The 21,998-nt window shown below is 40.2% G+C and overlaps 2 protein-coding genes across 3 annotated transcripts in view; both read right to left on the reverse strand.

Annotated features, from left to right (window-relative positions):
• The window catches only part of plcl2 (phospholipase C like 2), a 31,994-nt gene extending 18,421 nt beyond the window's left edge, over positions 1-13,573 (reverse strand). The window contains exon 1 of one of the 2 annotated variants that reach the window (XM_030784107.1): positions 13,016-13,573. In XM_030784107.1, the coding sequence (XP_030639967.1) occupies positions 13,016-13,258 (243 nt within the window). In that variant the 5' untranslated portion in view covers positions 13,259-13,573. Of the gene's footprint in view, positions 1-2,358; positions 2,368-13,015 lie in introns of those variants that run through there. The other variant, XM_030784108.1, reaches the window with a different exon arrangement.
• A 2,111-nt stretch (positions 13,574-15,684) lies between these two features.
• LOC115821496 (cysteine-rich venom protein) lies at positions 15,685-18,742 on the reverse strand. The gene is made up of 8 exons (XM_030785317.1): positions 18,683-18,742; positions 18,142-18,145; positions 17,870-17,970; positions 17,224-17,314; positions 16,668-16,810; positions 16,316-16,401; positions 15,946-16,028; positions 15,685-15,827 (listed from the first exon to the last, which is right to left on the reverse strand). Exons 1-8 carry the CDS (start codon positions 18,740-18,742, stop codon positions 15,685-15,687), a joined length of 711 nt encoding a protein of 236 aa, XP_030641177.1.
• Positions 18,743-21,998: the final 3,256 nt, after the last annotated feature.

Genomic DNA, 21,998 nt, shown 5'->3' on the forward strand with positions numbered 1-21,998 from the left:
AATGTGGTAATAGCATCACTGTCAGTTACAAGAACAGCAACGCTGAGGTAGCACCACCCACGTGTGTAGAGTCATAACCTGAAAGCCGAATAAGGGAGATAACTCTGCTTGATCGACAATAACGAAGTACACGCGTTACTTCCCCCATTTTATGTAATAACCCCCATAAATCTGCCTTGATTGGGCAACTTGAGGCCTAGACTCCCCTGAATTCAACAGTTAGCCTACTTTCTCAGCATCACTGATGTGCTACTTAGTGCTACAGTCAGGCTGGCAAACAAAGAGGGTGCTAAAATCACGTTACAGAAAATCTACGGTTTCACTACATTCTCAGTACCTGGTACTGGCAGAATATGAAGAATAGACCACTCATTTCAAGGTAGTGACTGTGTCACCATGTCACTGAAGTGACTCAGCGATAAACATGGCGTGTCATTTTTAAGGCTCACTGATTACAAGCAGGAAATTTCAGTAGCAGAAATAGACGATTCTCACAACTTTCTATCTTACTACAAAAAATAAGCTATTCACTCCAGAATGACAATATCACAAATGGTGATAAATTGGGGGAAAAAGGTGTAAAACAACTGCAAATAAACAAATATAAAATGAGATAACGTCCTTACACTATTACATACTAAATTTATAAGACTTGTGATGTTTTGCAAATGAGTTATTGTAAAAGTCCGAGAATATCCAAAAATAGGCTTATATTCTCCCACAATGACTTTTTATGCAAATAGAATCCATTAAACATGCAAGCTTTGCCAGCTGTAAGAGGAATTCTTTCTCTCTCTCTCTCTCTCTCTCTCTGTGCGTTTGTATGTGTGTGCATATGTCTAATTTAGTAGTCTATAACGGAAAGTGGTTACAAACTGTTTCAATAACACGTGCAATTCAATGACCATTGTCATTATAGGAAACACTGTCAGCAGAAAGATATCTGTCTGTTCTAGCTGTTTACCTCAAATGTCTGATTTAAAAAAAAAAACATTGACAACACTGTGTATTCAGAAGTAATGTCTTAAATATGTTGGATGAGATATTCTTTTCTTCCCTCTAAACACTTCCCTGTAAACACGGTCACAAAAACAGCACAACAAATCTTTCAAGACCTCACTCTCTTACCTTGGTGCTGTAATAATTTTACTTCCCCGTGAACACTTCAAGCTCTTTATCAAATTTTATTTTTCTCTCACTCATATTACCTGCACTGGCACCCAGCTGTGTCTCCAAATGTACACTGTCACTTGCAAAAACACTAATTATTACTCAGCTCAGATCACATGCAAGAACTAATTACACACAGGGAAAAAAATGCTGAAGTTCAAAGAGTTCTATTTTTCAGTTATTTTTGGAATACACCTCTGTATGTTTTAAAGGAGACTACTGTCCTTAGGTTAGGAAATGATAACGAGACCACGGGTAACAGTCAGTATCGGTACAGCAGTCCTGTCTGTTGTGTCTTCCAGGATATTGCCTTTTTCGCTCTCTCTTTCTGACTGGTATGTTCTGTTGACTTCGTGTGGTGCCTCAGAGGCAGGTCTACTGTGAGATGGGTTGTATAGCTTTGACTTAAGGTGCCTGTCACTGTGTGTTATGGTTGAACCGTGATGAGTCTCCCTCCAGAGCGTACAGACCCGAAACATCCGGACGAGGGAAGCCTGTCACGTCCGTGACATTTCCCCAGCAATTCTGGACTCCGCCAGGTTCTGCACATCACTTTGACTCAGGTGGGCACATATCAACATTTCTTCTAGCGTGCATGCACAGACTGTAAAATCCCAACGCCCAGGAAATTCGCTCCAGAGTCGAAGACACCCGGCCCCACCCCCACCCCCTACGGGCTTGCCACGTGACGCCTCCCAGACCCCCTGTGTGTTTAGTGAGAGAGTGCTGGCTCACACTACAGCGTGTTTTCGCCTCAGGGTTTTTGTCCATTGGATATTTATGATAGCTGGGTCAAAGGAAATCTGACTTCCTGTTGGGAGAGAAAAAAACAAGCTTTGGAGGTTAACCAAGAGTGGTTTCTGGATCAAGTTTATTTTTATTTACTGGTACACCCAGTATAAACGTTATCTTCATAAAATATCCTTTCGCAGACGCCTATGCCGACTTTGAAGCTACAACAGATTCATTTAAGCGTTTGACAATCTCTGGTTGACTGAGGCTGATTCTGTGTGTATGTATCCAGCCATTGTCTCTGAACACAGAGGGCTCAGGAAGCGGCTATAGGCTCCTTCCGGTATTACTGAATGTTTGTGCTTATTATGGAAAATTTCATAACACCACATCCCCCCCCCCCCCCCCCCCCCCCCCCCCCCGTTATGTTTAATCATTTGCGAGGTCTTTGAATGCCCCTCCCCCAACCTTCCCCTCCAACACTTCCATCATGAGGTTTTTAAATGGATTAAGGCAGTCTAAATGCTTAGGCTGTCTCCTGTCACATTGCTGGTAGGGATGAGAAGAGAGCTGCCATGTCCTGTGGTCTTATCTAAGACGGTCTTGAGCTTCCTGCCCAGGGTTCTCCCACCCTCGTTCCTAATGCGCGGGAAGTCTGGCGTCCTGACCCAAAGCTTTTAGCGCTTGTCAAAAAACAGACCACCGGTGTGAAAACTGTCAAAGTGCAAAAAAGGTCAAGGGTAGAGGGAGGAGGCAAAGCCCTGCAGTCAACACCGTTTTTACTTTGTCTTAGTGGTGTGTTTTTTTTTGTTGTTTTTTTTTAAACTTACTCATCTTCCGAGTACGGGTAATGATTTCTTCACGTCTCGAGTAAACAGTCATTTTGCGTTACAGATACGATGTGTGTGGTTTATAAATGCACCACTTCATCTCAGGCTGGGCTTACTGTACTTCATATCTGAATGCCCCTACATTCATTCTTCACACTGACATGCCCATTCAGATTAATTAGAGCTTGGAAAAAGAGAGGGAGAGAGAGAGAGAGAGAGAGAGAACAACTTCAACCACCATGGAGCTGTTTAAAGTCTAGGGCCCATCGTCATGACTACACATTACATAACGGTAAATCATTGCCATGGTAAAACATAACTCGTGTGGAAATTATGTGAAGTGGAAAAGACATTAGTTATGTCCTCTTATGATGTAATAAGAGAAATTATCTAAACTGTTCTAAAGTGTAACGAATTTCAACAGTACCGTTTCATTCATCAGGCTGGGTGGGATTCAAGTACACAGTATGCTTCCTGCTTCCAGATTCTCTTGTGTCATGTTTTAGCTATGAGGAGAGAATTTGACCAGTAGAGAAGTTTTTCCCCCATCAAGTCTGCCATGTTATCCACTCTTAAAATTCTTTTGACATCTCTGGAATTTGACTGACATGAGATAAACAATTGAGGCGGAGATAAAAATAAGCATGTGTCATGACTGACAGCGGTGCCAATCATTAAAATAAATAAATAAATAAATAAATAAAAATGAAGTACAAAAATAAAAATAAACCTTGCTTGAAGCAAGATTATATCACATCTGCAGATCTCTCTGACCATGTTCAGATTTGTTTGTTTGTTTGTTTGTTTTTTGGTTTGTTTAGATTACGTCAAGATGACAGTTACGTTTAGGTTTTACGAAGATTACGAACAGCACTAACAGAAGAAAGACAAAACAGGTCTCTGAAAGTAAGAGACGACTTGAGTGATTGGGCTTGGTTTGATTATGATACTCCACTTCAGCATTTCAACACTTTCCATTGAAATGGATAAAAAAAAAAAAAGGCTGAGTAGTGGACATAAAAAAAAAACCCTCTTAACAACTGAGGAAAGGAACACAATAAGCTAACAGGCTACACAACACAAGTCTCTTAAAGAAAGAGTAAAGTAAAGCTCTTACAGAAAGGCTATATGCATGACTGAGGATAATTCTCCTGAGCTGGAGAAAAAATGCAGTCGAGTTTGCCTGGCCTCAGGTCACAGATATGTTAACCTTTAGGTGTGGCTGGTGCGCTAAAAGTGGTTTGAGTTCCTTTTTTTTTTCAAAACGACATGTCTTTTACTTTTGTAAAGAAAGGCAAGGCTGCACTCCTCAGGATTTCCTCTCATGGTCTGTAAGGAAAGCCCTCACCTCCCCGGGCAACAAAAACAATGCCGTAAAACCAACATTGTGTCTCAACACTAGTTTTATTATTTCCTGAGGGGGGAAAAAAAAAAGAAAAATTCTATTTTTGTGCTACTTATGTAAGTGGTTCTTTTGAACCCTGCTGAGAACGGGTCAGGCAATTGTTTCTGTGATAAAGGCAGAAGATTTGATTAAACTCTCAGTGAACACACAAGGACAATATACTCTCATTAAAGTATCATTAGGGCGAAAACTAAAGGTTCGCAAACTGCGTCTCTCCGCTTTTACTTTACAACGGTTTGTTTTACTGACCCGACGCCAAGTGGCGCTGTAGAAAAGAACCCACAGACCAGTCTTATTAGTGTTTTTAATGCAAATCCAAACAGTCACAAACCGATCTATAAAAACAAATATAGTTGAAATGATCACAGCAGCACATCCCTTGGTTTTGCTGAGTGGCCTCAGTGGACATTTTCCAATAATCTTTGGTATAAAAAGGCCCAAGGTTTTTGAAGAACCAAGGACTGCAGTTCAAAAGCAAGCGTTAGCACATCGGGAATGACAACTGACATCTGATGTTTTAATAAAAGAGGCAGATCGAAAAAAAATTGGGGAAAATCGTAAAAGAAAAAATGTTGATAGAGAAAACAAATGGAGAATGACAGCTAGGACTACAAAAGAATTCGATTTTATACTGACAATAAATAGCATTTTCATGACAAGTTTTCTTGAAAAGGATATGAGTCTACGATACACATCACACCAAACACAACACAGAGTCAGAGAAAAGGTGATCCAACAGAGACATGCTAACGTGAAGAGATTTATGACTTTTCTACATTAAAACCTGTGTGCCTCTGTGTGTGTGTGTGTGTGTGTGTGTCCGATAAGAGACTCTTCCTCCCATCCGATTAGAAATCCCTAATGGATTTTTAGAGCTTGTTTCTGGCTCAGTGGTTAGTTCAGAACTATCTATCCATCTGAGGTACTCACATGGGAACCACTTCTATGCGGCCGTTATCCACTCCATTCCCCTAAGGCAATTCTAGCCTAGCGCTAGCTCCCTGTGTTTCAGAGAGATGTCGATCACCTTGGCCTGGGGCAACCATTTGGATTTTTATCAATGACTCAAGCACTGCTGCAGACCACACCCATATTAAAGCGATCCCGTTTGCGAAAATGTTTTTGTGAACGTACACTTACATCGACGTACCTAACAGAAAACCAAGGGGACATTTAATTTGGGTTGACAGGGTTGTGTTTCCTATTTGCCTATATGTGTTCCATACATATTAATATTTCAACTGATAGCCTACTGCTATATAGCCTACACTCTGTGACTTACATGATAATCTGGTGTATTAAATTGGAACCGTTTCTTGGAAAGAGATATACCCAACTGGAGTATTTATTTTGTCCTATCCCAGATGTCCATTCACCTAGCTGTCAGAGGAACATGTCCAGCTGTTCTCACAATAAAAAGACCCAGCTCTCTCAAAATCAGATGAAGGGAAAGCTCCAGAGACCCATAGATCATATGGACTGTTCAGCGCTCAACACAGATTCTATTCTGATTCAGGGCTCAGTCATAAGGCCTAAGAGAATATACAGTAGTACTGACCCATAATTCAGTCAATAGATTCCTTTTAAACAACAAGGCATTCTCTCTCTCTCTCTCTCTCTCTCCCCCTAGGAAGATTCCAATTAAGATGACAAGAAATTGGACCCCAGTGCTCCAACTGTAGAGCTTCCACTTCATAATTGATAAATGCTTAAGATACCCTAACGGTAATGAGACAGCTAACTGTGTGTTTAAATCATGTCAAAGAATAGCCGATCGAACACAGAATGAATATATTCAACAACCACCTGCTGTCATTTGTAGTGTCGTGCCTTCTGCTTTATGTGCTGCTGAACAAGGGCAATTTAAAAATACATGAATGAATGAATAAAAATGAATGAAAAAAGGAATAAAAACACAAAGCCTTTCCGCCTCTCTCCCTCTCACACACACACACACGTTTTAAAAGTAATGAGATGAATGGGTAAGTCATCACCAATAACGAAAGGCACCAATCACAGATGGAACGCGTCACAGACGGTCAGTATCAAAACGGTGTACATAGAGGTCAAATTACAATCGCAATCAACCAGTAATTTAAATATAACCACGCTCTGCTTCTGTTTCTATTTTACAAGATCATTACCCCCCCCCCCCCCCCAAAAAAAAACACCACAGTATTTCATTGCCTTTCCATTCATCTCTAATACCAGTATCTGTTTCTTTTTAACCTTCCTAGTTTCACCTTTCTCAATTTGCTTTCTCCAGCTTTAACGCAAGAATTAACAACAGGTAATATTATGGTACATGCTAATGGTTGTAATTCTCTGTTATGACACTTTAATGTTAATACTAACTGCCACCTCTCTTAAATTATGAATATTTATTTACCAAGGCTCTGATCTGAACTCTGCCTATAACACAGAAGGTCATGAAGGGGTAAAAGTTAACAGTTCATTACTGGAGCAGTAATTACATATGCAGATTCCCTTTTTCTTCCTCCTTTTGTTTTAGTAAGGAACAGAGCAGTATAAAGTAGAGCTGGCTGATAATCTTATTAACGTCGGTTAGGCTACTTCCACTTGTCTGATCGTAAAACGGTGGTCAAACAGAACCTAAAACGCTGTTTTATATTAAGCTCTGTGGCAGAAGACCTCCTCCAAGGTAATTAATCTTGGGAAACGGTACTAGAACATATGCATTTAAACCGGAGTTCTTCTGAAAGGCGAGCGGCAACTCGTTTTCAGTTTAAACACAAACCCAACCTCAGAGAATTGTCTTAGGGCACCTGAGAGTATTAGTAAGATTAAATGCGCAGTACATGTATGCTTACTCACATGTCTGATTAAACTTTGGGCTTCAAACAGAAAGACGTGTCTATCTTTGTGTGTGATTCACTAGAGCACTGTCCGGGCATGTCAAATGAACACTGGTTCAGTGTTTAATTATTTTAATATGTACCGTGGGGATAACCTACTTCCTAACCTCTTCCAACCAAGTCACAAACTTTTTTTTTCCCCTAAAAAAGAATGTTTTTGTGCATTAAGGCAAAGGAAAATGATCTGTGAAACTCTAGACTGACTGCCGTAGGCAGTGCAGGTTTTATTCAAGCTGAGTTATAATTGCCTTTTTTTTTCATAACAAAATGAACTTTGAGAAGACAGACCTGCAGTTACCCATCGTGCACAAGGACCTTTAGACATGTTTGAGAGAAAGGTCTCACATGTTTAGCACTGGACTTCAGGACTTCACAAAAGCCCCATGGAGGAAAAAAAGAGCAAATGATTCAGTGGAAATAGTCAGTAAAGGATGTGATACTTTTATACTGGCATTTAGCAGGAGACTGAGAGTTTTGGGCTGAACATGACAACACAGTGGTCACCAAACCTCCAAGACTTTCTTGACAATTGTGTGTGCGTAAGTGTATGTCTGTGTGTGAGTGTGTGTGTGTGTGGGTTTGAGTGTGTGTGTGTGTGTGTGTGTTGTGTGAGAGAAAGAGGAAGAGAGAGAGAAAGAGAAAGTCTTTGGGGGAAATTGAGAGACAGGGAATGAGAGAGAGGGATGAAGACAGAGTGAGATTAAGCAAAGGGAGGAGGGGAGGCATAAACATATTTTATATGCCTTTGTCTGACATTTTAATTCTATCTCTACTTACTGAGTTCCATCCAAACGCATCCTTAACCCAGTCCAGTGGACAAGGAGACAAACCGTTCGAATGCAAAGCAAGAAAAAAAATCCGAACGAGATTTAAAATTTCAAGTTTAGATCCATATGGAAAGGCATTTTACACATAGCCAATCCCTCTCAGGTTGATGAGAGGATAGATGGAGAGGGGGGAGGGAGAAAAAAAAAAAAGTAATTTAACAAAGCAGGCCTGCTTCAGCACCCGCAATCAGACAGAACATTCTGGTCTGTGGGTTCATCCTACTCAAGTTGGCGGAAGAAATTAAATTACATCTGGCTTTCTATCAGGAGGTTCCCAAATCCCAAAAGCATGTTATTGTGATTACGGCACCACGTTAGACAACGAACGCCCAAGGTCGATGACGGGCACTAGATGACGCTGAAGGCAAAGAGGTGGGGGGGGGTTGTTCGATGAAATCTCCATCCCGTTCACACACACTGATGGCAACCCACTAATGCGAGGCCATTACCACGGGTAAAATCGATAGGACACGAATTAACTGACCTCTGAAACACTGTGGTGGTTTTAAACAACAAAGGCTCAAATAAAAATGGAGAAATTTAATTCACCGTACTGGAGATAAAGGAGAAAGTTTACTTAATGAATAGAAGGCTATCTAAAATCTGTGCTTAGGCTTCCTGAGACGCAAACATAATGCGCTGGCTTGAAGAAATGTAAAAGGGGTCCCAATGCGACGACTAGGCCACGCTCCGGGCCTGTTACTGAGCCTGCAGATGTGTCTAAAGCAAAGCCTGGGAACAGGGACAAAAACTATGTTTAATCAAGAAAACAGTCAATGACAAGTGATGATAACTTACATTGAGCGTAACACAGAACAGAGATTCAGGGCAATTAAATTACAATACAACTGTCTACAAAGGCCAACCATAGTCATTCTGTCAACGCAAGTAAAGGTTTTCGTCTTCAGGACGGGAAAAACAAATTTATCTGACCTAAATACCAGCAGACTGGTTTCACTATGTTGTCTCAGAACTTTAGCAACCGTTTCGCGAGGTCTTTTTGCCATCAATGCTAATTTGCTTTTGGTCCGCCAATACTTCCAAACCTTGACAGCAGCCCCTCTGTGACACCCTACTTAGGAGGTCAGTGTTCCCAGCTTCAACACTTCATTTAACAGGCAATGCTAGTGCTCCAAAGTGCCCCAGCCCAAAAACCCATCAACCGAATCGGCTACTGAGCTGCAATGAGAACTTGGATTTTAGGACACAACTTAACTATTCTTTAATGTGGCTTCCAAAAAAGACTTTTCTCTCATGTACAAATGTGCCCAAGAATTTGCCATGTGTTCTCCAGTAATCATGAAACCCAGAATAAATTACTGAAATATGACGAGGTATCAAACATCGATTAACTAAACACTGCATGCTCTCAGGCAGGCCACTGGTAATGGTGCTCTATAACGGCGTTGGCTCTTCAGCCGGATGTTAGCTTAATTGTGGTGTTGAAACACTTACAAACCCAATGTTTGCCAAACCAAGGACAAGACCAACCACAGCTCAACGTTATTCAGCAGAATACACTTGGGTAACAAACACCACGGTCTGTGGGCTGTATTGGTAAATAAGTGGTTATTTAAGGACAGAGGGAAAAAAAACAAAACAAACAAACCTGAAATACTACGATGACAACATGACTGCAGACTGGAACTGAAGTTTTGACAACTAACGGGAGATTACAATTAGGCTAGGCTTAGTTTTAAGAACAAAGAAGGTTTTTGTTTCATCTGATTATGAAAGAGTTGAATGAGTGAATTTACAAATTCGCCATGGGTTCGGCTTGAACAGCACCTGCAATCAGCCACCTAGACCAGCCGAGTTCTGCTGCGGCTGTCTGTGGTGCTGCTGCTCAGTACTACCCTAAGGGTCCACCACTGCTTAGCTTATTTCATACTGACCAGGCAAAACCTTATGGTAGGAGAAAATACTCCCATAACTCACACAGCCTCACAAAAAGGAATTTACCCCGTCTGTTATTTTTTCTTAATTCTTAACTGAGCACATACAGATAGCCCTATGTGAACCCATTATAGTGCAGGTTTCTCACTCTCTCTGACAGTCAATTTTCCATGAATCCGTTTTCTTAGACACCCCCCCTCCCCCCACCCCTCCTCACAGGCTCTGTGTTTTAAGGACACACATTGTGCAGTATGTTCAGTGACAGCTCAGGGTGGATGAAAAACACACAGACGTGCCCTCCGATGTTGTGACCACATCCTCCGATGACAGCACAAGCGAAAGTCAGACAACGCTTTCTTCAGTCAGAACTACCTGACAATCATGAAAGCCTTGCCCCTTTTCATTTTTACAAATTATTAGTTCCTGATGTGACACTATGGTGGCACGTTTCTTGTTGTTGTTATTGTTTATTGTTAAGCTGTCTGACTTTAATTATTATTCTGTGCAGGTTCATTCCTTTGTTCAGAAATAGCTTAAGGATACCCTACCCTAAAAGGATTTGTCCTGGTAGACCTAGGGTGTATTGTAATAAGCTTGTAAATGCCATACCAACAGGATCAAACCTGGCGCATGTCAGTGAAAGGCTTGGTAGCTTAGGCAAATATCTTAAGTACCTCAATGTCTTTAATACAACGTTTATTAGGCAGATATGCTTATTCATATCTCATACAGGAAATTCGTATTGGAAAAAGAGAAAAAGACAAATAATGACAACAGTTTAAATGCTCTTTTCTTTCTTTGTTTTTTTGCACTTGTAAAAAGTCTCAAGGTGTTTGTTGTGAATTTCCACGCTTTTTGGAAGTCGACTTTGAGCGAACGTAGGCAAAGTGATCTGAGCGGAGATGAAAGAAATGAGAGCAGGGAGGAATCCCCGTTTCTAGAAGACTAACACTGAAAAGACCAGAATGCGGTTCAGACCGGATGAACCTTTTTAAAACGTCATCACCGTTGTCGTGAAGCGGGCAAAGCTCGGACCACTTTTCAGTCTCATACACAGCGAATGGCACCCATGCCACGTGTCCTCTGGGGCTTTAACAGTTTCAGGTGTGACAGCAGCAAACGGTCTTTGTGTGTCATATCGCAGTAACTCGAGTGAGAAGCACATGTCTTTGAAACAGGCCTTATTTCTTTTAGAGGCATAAAGTGAAACTGACAATGATCTACTGTGTCACTCCCAGGCTTGAGAACTTAGTGGGTAGTAGTAATAAGACTAACACGAGTTTGACGGGAGAGAAACACTCTAGAGAAAGCAAGCTGAGACAGTAAATTGGGGTGGGGGGGGGGGGGGGGGGGGGTTCTGCATGCCAAGCTGCTTTTTTCAGTAAGCCAGGTTCTTGTGAGGCGAAATGATTAGTTAGATCTTTCCGGGCAGTTTACAAGACAGAAACATCAATATTACCCCCCATCAATCTCCAGGCAGAGAAACATCTCAGAGTTCAGCACCTTCAGGGAGCCAAGAAAACATCCTGTCTGCCAAGGAAAAATAATTTAATTCTCTCATTATTTTCACGTTCACTGTCTACGAGCTCAATACAGGTCTCTAAGCGTCCTTTGCTGGATAAGACCTCGGTGACATGACCTTATGGGTCATTTCTCTGGAAGCTTATCTGTTGTTTTCGATGATTCTGACACAGGAAATCACAGAGATGAAAGAACCTAAAAGAGCGGCTCTAATTTATGAACATATCCATCACAGAGTGATGCAGCTTATGGTGTGAAAATCATGGTATGCTTCCTCTTTAGAGAATCTAACGATCAGCATATAGCCTTATGTTAACACAGTGCACAGGACTGGGGTGGTGGTGGTGATGGGGAGGCGGTTTGGCTTGGCTTAGTCTTGCAGTCCTTCCAATAATGTGACAGCGTTCTGACAGCTGTGCCCCAAAAAACCTAGATGTACAAGGCCTCTCAACAGGAAACCCTGAATGTCAGCAGCAGACACAAGAACACCTAGCTTCTCTGTATTGACACCGCATATTAAATGGGGGATTCCAAGCCCTATGGTTCTAATGTCATAATCGTGTACTGACACATCAAATCAAATGGCATTTATGAGGCCAATCTATTGTCACATATGACAATGATCTGACATAAACATGAGAAAATGGCTTTTTTAGTTTGTCTGTTTGTAACCGCACTTTCAGTATGGGGAAGTCGAGTAATGTTTCCGGCTTTGTCTCTTGCTGAAGTTAAACTGTCAAAAAATTTCCCAACAGCACACGCCACGCAACATGAGACTGAACCCAAAGCCCATAATGTCAGCTAAGGGCTTTCATGGACTATAAAAAAACATACATCGCTGAGAGATCACGTGGGCTGAATTTTTTTTTTGGTTTACTCTGAATACGCAGCTTAAGAATGATGACATTCATCACTAATCATTTAAACAGTTATGTGGACATAAAACAAAGCGTAATCTTTGATCTATGGTATCTGTGCCACCTCGGAGTTTCTCAAAGGAGCCGACACGTGACGTTAATGCATAGAAGAAAAAAATCCTAAAATCATGCATGAACCAATGCACATGTAACTAACTAGCCCTCTGGTTTCAAAAAGAAAGAAAAAAGCACCCTATTATGACATAAAACTATTATTTGGTCAAATAATACAGATAGTTGCAAAGGTAACAGTTAGGTCTAATGATAATCCTAAATCACATACACTATGTAATAAAGCCTTTGTAATATGCAGATAATACCACTGTATCTGACCTTCAATTCACAGTATAATAGATGTTGTAATGGACTAACGGTGTGGTATGGCTTTACATTTTTGGTATCACAGTATCAGTGACCTGAAATTCATTTTAGAATCTACTCTGATGTGGTGGGATTCAAAAATTAGCGTACAACTCCTCATAAAATATCTGCAACATGTGAAGATACTGCGAAACTCGTTACATTGACAGTTGTTTGTACCATTGCGTGCATAAATCTAGAAATTCACCTTGGTCCATGGCTAGGCTGACAGTTAATAAACTGGACTTCGTGGCTATTACTAAGGAAGCTTTTAAACCTGTGGACGGCCGCTTGCATTTTGCTGTGTTTATGCTGGGCCATATGTTCGTGTAATACATCAGGGCGAGGTTAGTAACCACCCCGAATATATGCCGAAATACTCCAAAAACACGCTCACGGAAGCACATTGGTTGCCTCCGAAAAGCTATCTTCATAACTGGCTTAAGCAAATTAACAAACATTTTGTCACATTGTTATTTACCTTGATTATACTAGTCCTGCGAGGTAATCCAGACTTAGCGTCCACAACGGCAGATACGTTGGACGATTCGAGTCCCTGGTTGTCAGGTACACTGGAACCGACCATGTCTGTTGATAGCCCACAGTCTCCGTTTGATACCGACACTTCGCTCTGCGACTTGCCGTCTTTTTCATCACTAGATACGGCTGTTTTCTCCACAGGACTCGGTGATGGTAACCCGCAGTTTTCTAAAAACTCCGCCATGAGCACTATACACACACAGACCTCTTTGGCAGTACTGTAGTTAGCTAATATCGATTCAAGTATTGCGCAATACAACCCTTTGAACTGACATCAGCGATAAAATATTAGCCACCTTGAATTGGCTACATCTCGACCGTATTTTTTCGGAAGCGGCATCAGGCTAGAAAGATGAGCGTAAATTGACTCCATGCAGAATATTCTACTGTTGCGACCCTTATTGTTCAGCATCACATTCAGGAAAAGTCGTTGATACTGCCATCTGCTGAATTCACTCAAAATAAAAATGAAACTATTTTCTTTCGAATATCCTCACTGGTCGTCCAATACTACACTAATGACATAGACAAATTAAGAGATTATCTTCACGAGCATTTGTAGGTAAACAGTAGTACGTGAACGTTAGTCGTTTCAGTGGTGGGTTAAAATGCGAACGTGTTAGCTGGCCAGCTAGCTTTCTTACTAGTTCTCATCAGTTGCTATGAGTTTGTTATCTGGCTCATAAATTAACAACGGAAGATTATTTGTCTGTGAATACAAAATCGGTGCTTAATAACGCGGCTAAACCATTTTGCGGTACAATTTAGTTTCCTTTTCGATATCGTGTCAAAATCGCAACTCGCTATGCTTTCTGAATAATGACAAGCACTTGAAGATAAACTACAATTTAAATATCATAGTGACTGCTGACGTTCACACAAATCTGTCTCAGCACCCCACATTTTTTAGACAGTTAAGAGGACTGCTCGACGAGACCTCATCACAGACTAGCATGTGGTTAACTTAGTTACATACTTCTCTAGCGTGGTAAGAACTGTGCTAAGCAAATACTGATAAAGTGAAGCTAATCAACGACACGTTTAACGTTAAAATTAGCCAACTCTTGATGAGAAAGAAAACGACACAAAGTTAACAACGGCCGCTTGACGTTTGATACCACTTAGCTTAATTTCATATCCACAAATGTACACCTAAAGACCGAATACTATTTTCGAATCATCACAGCTGAACTGGCTCCAAATCTTAACTGTTAAAACAAAATCGACGACGCGCTCGAGGATCACTGCTGTGGAAACAGCATAACGTTACTTGTTCTCTCTGTTCATCACAAAAAGGTCATCACTATGTACTCCTCGTCTGCAGACAAACATTCGTTAATGTCTGCTTCAAAGTTCCCATTCGTTTAAAGCGATAGTCCATCCCATAGAAATTTTATGGTCCGCCCTTCTCAAATGAGTTTGTGACTTGACTCTCGCATGCAACAACCAAGCCCAACAACCTATGGCCATCCACGCGGGCACTTTATGAAGGGGTTGGCAACTTCCCGATAAACATTAATGACCTGGGACTTGAATGATTTTGAAAAACAACAATATTTAAGCGTTGGACGTCACATTGCATATAATCCGTACGCCTGTAATCTAAAAAAAACTATCTAATAAATGAGCACATTAGCTTCAGGCCATGTACAAGCCCGCGAGAATTTAGTTGATTTAATGTGAGCATGTAAGGCCAGAATCCGTCAAACGAAAGCAAGAGTAAATGTACTCTTGCATAGTGAGAGCTTTTTGTATTGTTCTATTGTGTAACAGTGCCATCTGCTGTTGTCATGACTGTGGTGTATAATTTTACGGTTTGATATTCGTTATGTTCTATACCAACGGTCCACTCATAAACTACGGTGTATGAAGGTTTTATATGCCATCTCCTCTTTGGTATTTGCATGAAATTTTCTTCGGACCTCTTATGTCCGAAAATGGCCAATGTTTTTAGGAATGTACTCCAAGTGTATGTCTCAAGAACAGCGTTGAGTGGGATGAGAAAGCCCTCCAGATAATAGTGTGAGATATATAAAAATCCATAGTAACCCAGAAAGCATATATGCTGTCCATTTATAGTCCACCAAAGTCATTCATTCATTCATTCATTCAGTCAGTCAGTAAGTCATTGTCACAGATGCCATCTTCTTAAATGTGGAGTTTGGATGTGGTTTGTAACATTAAACATTTCCTGGAGTGAGATCAGGAGAGTTTGTCTCTTTCATTTGTCATAAACACATCTTTGTCCGATATTGTTTGCTTTAATAAAGTCACCACCTTGTTGTTTGAATTAACTGAGTAATACTCCTGTGGAGAAAGTTTTTCCTCCCCCCCCCCCCCCTTTCTTATTCACAGTACATGTATCATAAACACATCACTCCTCTTTGATATCCCATTTTTAACAGTTCAATAGAACAATCATCACCATCAGTGAGGGACTTGCAATAAGAAGGCAAGAGAACTTGGTGCATGTAACTAAATGTTTAAAGATAGAGCATAAGCATGTTTGTTTACAGTTTTCACCAGGAAAGATACAGCCAAAGGATACTGATTTACAACAACTATTAGTAACTTGAGGGCAAATCCACGTAATTAATGTCAACGATGGGATCATTTACGAGCAATAGGAATAATCTCTGTGTCACACTGACACAAGGCTGGACACCAGGTTTTCACATAGTAGTTGTCACAAGTTGCCTCGTCTTTCAAGGAAGGGCAGTTGATGTATTTGTTGATGTATGGGCAAGGATTGGCTAGAATGAAAATAGTTCCAAAGTCCATTAGAAGTCAATAAAGAAAAAAAATCCATTCTTCAAGTATGAAATATGTTAGATTTAATCTTTAATAAATGCAAAAGGGAAATAAACTCACTGCAAAGGTTATCTTCACACGCGTTTGGACAGGCAGAGCATGGGGTTCCCAGTGAGTATGGTGGAACTCCTCTGAAATTTCCTCTGTTAAAAAAAAAAGGTTTTGTTTTTGTTTCAGTTTGATGTGTCATATCTTCCTCCCACAAATAATCCACATTAACACACTGTACTGTGTGTGTGTGTCTGTGAATGTCTGTGCGCATGCATGCATGTGTGTGCGTGTGTGTGCGTGCGCGCACGCATGGGTGCACCTGTTTTTTTGTTTGTGTGTGTGTGTGCACGTGTGTGTGTCTGTGCATGTCTGTGCGCGTGCGTGCGTATGTGCACACGCATGGGTGCACCTGTTTGTGTGTGTGTGTGAGAAACCTTACGCTCTGTAGTAATGGCAGGCATAGAAGTATGAGCTTCCACACTGGGCCACTCCACAACCGACCTCATAAGAGCTATACCACACCACCTGCAGTTAAATACACACACAAATTTACTCCTCACGTCAGATCCGCTTTTTTGGCTTTGCTTCTTCATACCTGGATGAACTCATGGAATCTGTCTATACCCTTGTACCTCACAAAACGCCAAAAATATCACCTTCAGTTAAAGACTGGTAAAAAAAAAAAAAAAATAGGCTCTCTAAAATAGATTATCTTATATCTTTAACATTTTAAGCAAGACAGAGGTACAAAATGCATATATATTTTTCATTCCACAATGGGGAGTAATCACCTGAGTGTAATGTCCAATCGCTTTTCCATTGATGGATCCATAGGCATATTTGTAATTGGTGACTTCACTGTGCCAAGCTGTAATGACGGTCGTCCAAGACACAGGGCTTGAGCCTTTGAACAGGTTCTCACCACATTCATATGCTGTTTATTATTCAAACAAACAAACAAACAAACAAACAAAGACACATTACAGTTAAATGGTAACAGTACCTTGGGGTGACATTCTGAATGCTGATTCATATCGGTTTTCATTCATTTTTTGGCGACATATCAAAGAAATGAAGGCCATTGATGCCAAAACTTATCAAAAGGATGCTAGGATGCAGATGATAAAACAGAATTAATCTGGGATGTTACGTTCATTTTGTGTTGCTATGGTAACGCTCCATGGAGACACTTGTGCATCTTAGTGGTTCCCTTATTAACGTTGTCATTTTTAGATCATTCATCGATAAGTCTTTTGTCCAGTCACAACGGAGGATGAAGAAGAAGAAGAAGATGAAGAAGAAGAAGAAGAAGAAGGGAAAAACTAAAGGAAATTAGCATTAGCATACTTCCAATCATGCGGGTGCTAGGCGGGCCGTGAGTCATGTTACAGTTATCGACCCATTTCTGTGCAGATTCTGCCGCCGCCACACTCCAGTTCTACAGACGAGACACACACCAGTCAGACAGATCCAAAGAGACTATGGCTGGTTCAGCCCTGGAAACTGACTGAAGACTCAGGTCAAATACTGAAAACATTACTTAATCTATGTGGCCCTTAAAACTGTCATACATGGAGAATAACCCTGTTATGATTATCAGTAAGGTACAGCCTGATTTTAATACTGGTAACAGTAACACTCATAAGAAAGCACCATGTAAGATTTGCTATAATGTTGTTATGACTATCTTGTGTAGTCACATATAGAATATATTTACTGGCTATGAATGTACAGATTAATACAGTTCATATCAGACTCAGTTAGGTGCCTTCTCCAAAATGTAAAATAAACTCACTGCTTTGACTGGCACATGCTGGTCCAATCAGAGAACCTAGTGAAACATCCTTGTCTACAACACATACAAATTCTATTCCCTTCAGTCCTTGTGCTAACATAGTTGGTGAGACTGATTAAAGTTTACAGGGCAACCGACTGCAAACATAGACGGGCAGATTACCGAGCGACCGACAGTAAACATGAACGAGCAGATTACCATCTTTAGCATATTACTGGCTGTCGGCACCACTGAGCGTCTGAAGTTATTGTGCACGTCCAATATCTCCTGCTGTATGGAGGCCTGAGTAGGACACAGCTCTGCATAGACACAATATACACAACAATATGATCACCTCATAATTCATTTTATTTACATGTGTGTCATGACAGAAATCAACATACTAACAACAACAACAATACAACTACTACTACTACTACTACTACTATGACTACTACTGCTACTACTAATAGTAATAATAACGGTCTTACCTGGCTGTGGTTGCCATTAGAGAGACAAAAAAGAGAGATTTTTAAATCGTTTCTCATTATGAGGATACTGTTACATAGAATAGAATATAGCCATGAAACAATGGCTCTACACACAACGCAACTTCTTCAGTGTTAAATTAACTTTGAGAATGTTTGTACTGTCACACACACAAACACACACGCGCGAGCGCGTGCACACACACACATACATATACACGCACAGGATAATATAAACACTTTCTGAGTTAATCTAACACCAGCAAACATTCTGTGTATTGGAAAAGCTATGTTCTGGAACATTGCCTTGTTTACACTTCTTCATGCAGTTAATGGCAAACAGACCTTCATCCCAAAATGAGCAGAGCATGCATTATCAAGCAATAGATTATGAACTTATCATTAAATAAATAAGAAATCACCTCTGATATCTTTAATTACGATTAGAAACCCCCAGGCAACCCAAAGGGAATATGTTCTCCTTCCCTGCACACAGGGTTTCTGGAGCAACCACAGTTTGTGTTGTGCTGAAACTGAAACTCACCACGCTGCAGGTAGTACTCATCTGAGCCAGGCTCAGGATGCACATGATCAGCACGAGCATTGTGTTTCAGATCCTGCTCTGGAATACCACAAGGGACAAGTGTGAATGGCAGAAAACGCATCTGAAACACCTTGAGACCTTTACCTCAGGCCGTGCATAAGGGAATGACGATATTGCCTGACCGTTAAGAGAACTGTGAAATCATCAGCTGAGAAATTAAAAATGTAAAAATCCTTTAATTATCAGTATCATTTTGGCATTATTAACTTTAATTTAATTTTTAGGTGTCCGTCTTCCCAATTTTTGTTCTTTGTTCAGTAATTAGAATGTCGTAGGTAATCTAATTATAAATTTAATCTGTCTCTATGAGGCTGTCCTATAAATGAAAATGGGATTCTGGAATGTAATTTTAAAAATTCAGTCACATTCTAGACTAGATGTTCTAAACATTTTCTAATGGCTGAAATAGGAAAGGAAGAAAGTACTCACCTGCTCCTCTGAGTTGGTGTCTGAGTTTTTACCTGGTGCTGTCCGGGCTTTGTCCGTGCCCTTTCCTTTTATTTAAGGGCACACGGCCAGGCCACATGATGCTACTCTCAGTGCACTCACATTTTATTAATGACATTTGGGCGGCACAAGTTACTTGACAGCCATAAAAAAAACTTATTCAAAATCCATCAATGTGCTTTTCATATGAGTGAAAGGTGCAAATATAAGAGTGTGTCTTGAGGGGTGTAGTTTAAGTGAAACATTCATTCAACATAAACGCAAAGATTAATGGAAAATGCCCGCTAAAGACTTGGTAAACAGTACGAAAGTGATTTATGCCTAAGGCAACTCGGCGATACAATACACAGTTAAGCTTCGGATAGCTGGGTATACATTCCTCTGTTTCACTCAGTTACGCTGATGAATGAGTCACGTAGCACAGATTACAATGATATAGAAAAACACATACTTCGTTTTCTTTCTTTTTTTTAATAAACACTCACCCAAAGTTTGTTTTGTTTTGAAAGTGTTTTATTTTCATTGTCATGGATAAGGATATAGTACTGTCTCTTTGAACTCTCTCCCAGTACAAAATTCAGTTTCTGAGTCAACAGTTTTTGTGAGTGTGTATATTTACATGTAGTGTCGTTGCAATCACAGAATGATAAAGGAGAATCATGAAGGAGAACTGAAGGCCTTGCTAACAGCTCTGTCTAACACATGACAATCCAGCACAGTAAACCAAGTAGTAGCAACTACTGAGCTGAAGAGCAGACAGCCCAGCTGCTGTGAGAATACCTCATTAGACCTCTGTCAGAATGACAAAAATAGATTTTTCAAATATGTAATGGTTTATGCAAGTAAAAAAAAAAAAAAAGAGTGGAGATACCAGCAAACACAACTTATTCATGTGCTGCTGAGGGAGTATTGACTTTACAGAGTTGTCAACTGACAAAATATATACAGAAAAAAAAATAGATTCATCCGAAAATCTCTGCGAATATTACTTGTCCAGAGAAAGGTTACGCTGATGCAGTTTGAGTTGGCAGACAGACATGATCTCATATTAAAAACCATAGTATGGCTCTAGTACTCTACAGTACCTGCATGCAGAATATGCTAATGTCCATCTGTGTTATTTTTCTACAGCTGTGACATTATTGCATAATGACCTACAAAGGCTGTATAATCATTTTCTGATTAGTAACATTATTCATTAGCATCTCTGTTGTGTTCCGGTGTTGCTTAGATTAGATTTTTTTTTAAATTAATATCTCGAATGGAGTCCTTATGTAGAAAATCTATCTTTTTTTAGGCGTACCACTTATATTTTCTACCACTAAACATTTTTCCCTGCTGCATTACCAGAATTGAGAAATAATGCTGTTAGTATCAGCGTGTTAAAACTAATGTTTCTGTAACTGTCTTTATGATTCATGATTACCAGAATGGTGTGCAATATATGACAAGTGGAAGACGTGCTGTGGTTATCAGGTTTATACTGCCAATGCTTTTCATTATCAGTAACAATCGCTACCAGTTTACAGAATAATTATGACTTAAAACGGTATGTGTACACATTGCTATAGCAATTGTACGGAACTCAATATATCTCAACTGACAGTTTAATTAAGCTTGCTGCACTACAGTGAACAGTCCCATAAAATCAAAATATTAAAATAATTAAATTAGATTAGACGAAATTCATACATACTTTATTGGGTGTGCAAGTGTTGAGGCGCAGAATGCTTGTTCATAGGGAGAGCGCGATGGCGATAGTGTTTTTACGTCAGTTCGTAAAAGTGAGCACGACATGTGTGAACGTAGTTGTGTTACATAATGCGCAAGCTAATTCAGTGTTTATACAGTAGAAGTCAGTCTCAAATCTATAAACTGATCTTTCTCATTAACGTTAGGCAAAGGAAGTATCCATTCATCCGCGTTGGACGATTATACTATCGTGCTAAAGTCAGGAGCCTAGCAACCACAACGCTCTCAACCCCATGCTTGTATCAACATCATATGACCTTTAAAGTAGTAGGCTAACTGTAAATTTCTCTGCTGTAAGCGTACGCCGTACCTACAGTGCGCGTCCGTAGTTTCTACTCTTCAACTGACTTTTACGGCAAGCCTGTATGGCACCAAGTCCAAGTCCCTGACGTACACTCACAGGGTTACTTTGAAAACGGGTGGACCAACACAATGGCTACTTCTAAACCTTAATGGAATATTGTCTCTTATCTCCTCTCTTTTGTAGAAGTGGACAGAAACAGAAGCATAACGTTTCTAAAAATACATCTGTCTTATGATGGCGCTTGCTTGCCGATTGTGTTTCTGGCAAATCTTGCAGAACGAGATATGTAAAAGCTTTCAAGAGAAGTCAAACTGTTTTTTCCACGAAAAGTAAATGAATGATGTTTTTTATCTTTGAAAATTCTTTTTCAAATTTCCCTCGCCCAACAGGAAGTGCGCAATCAAGGCATTGTGTCCAATTTTCGTGATTGTAAAATGTAGTCATTGCGTGACTCCAAATCCGTGTTTGTAGCAGGACGTCCGTGTGTGAGAGGGAGACACACAGAGAGAACTAGGCTACAAAGCTGTATTTTAATACTGGAAAACTTTGGGTCACGGGCACAGATGGTTATATTCACATGCGATGCTTCATCGCGCGAAGCACACAAATTGTAGTTTGCAAGTATGACTGACTTACTACATGCACGCATTTTCATTCAGACACCTTTAAACAAGTACACTATGCAATATTTCAGAATTAAAAAGCTTTAATTAAATACTGTAACACAAACAACTGACGAATTGAAAAAAAAAA

Source organism: Chanos chanos, chromosome 9 (assembly GCF_902362185.1).
Source record: "Chanos chanos chromosome 9, fChaCha1.1, whole genome shotgun sequence".
Taxonomy (NCBI): Eukaryota; Metazoa; Chordata; class Actinopteri; order Gonorynchiformes; family Chanidae; genus Chanos; species Chanos chanos.

Excerpts from the sequence above, each read along its gene's own strand:
- LOC115821496 (XM_030785317.1), bottom strand. The coding sequence starts at position 18,742 with ATGCTCGTGCTGATCATGTGCATCCTGAGCCTGGCTCAGATGAGTACT. Across the intron at positions 16,402-16,667 it reads CGATTGGACATTACACTCAG|GTGGTGTGGTATAGCTCTTA; the intron begins GTGATTACTCCC and ends ATTTAACTGCAG. Across the intron at positions 15,828-15,945 it reads GTGTGAAGATAACCTTTGCA|CCAATCCTTGCCCATACATC; the intron begins GTGAGTTTATTT and ends TTTTCATTCTAG.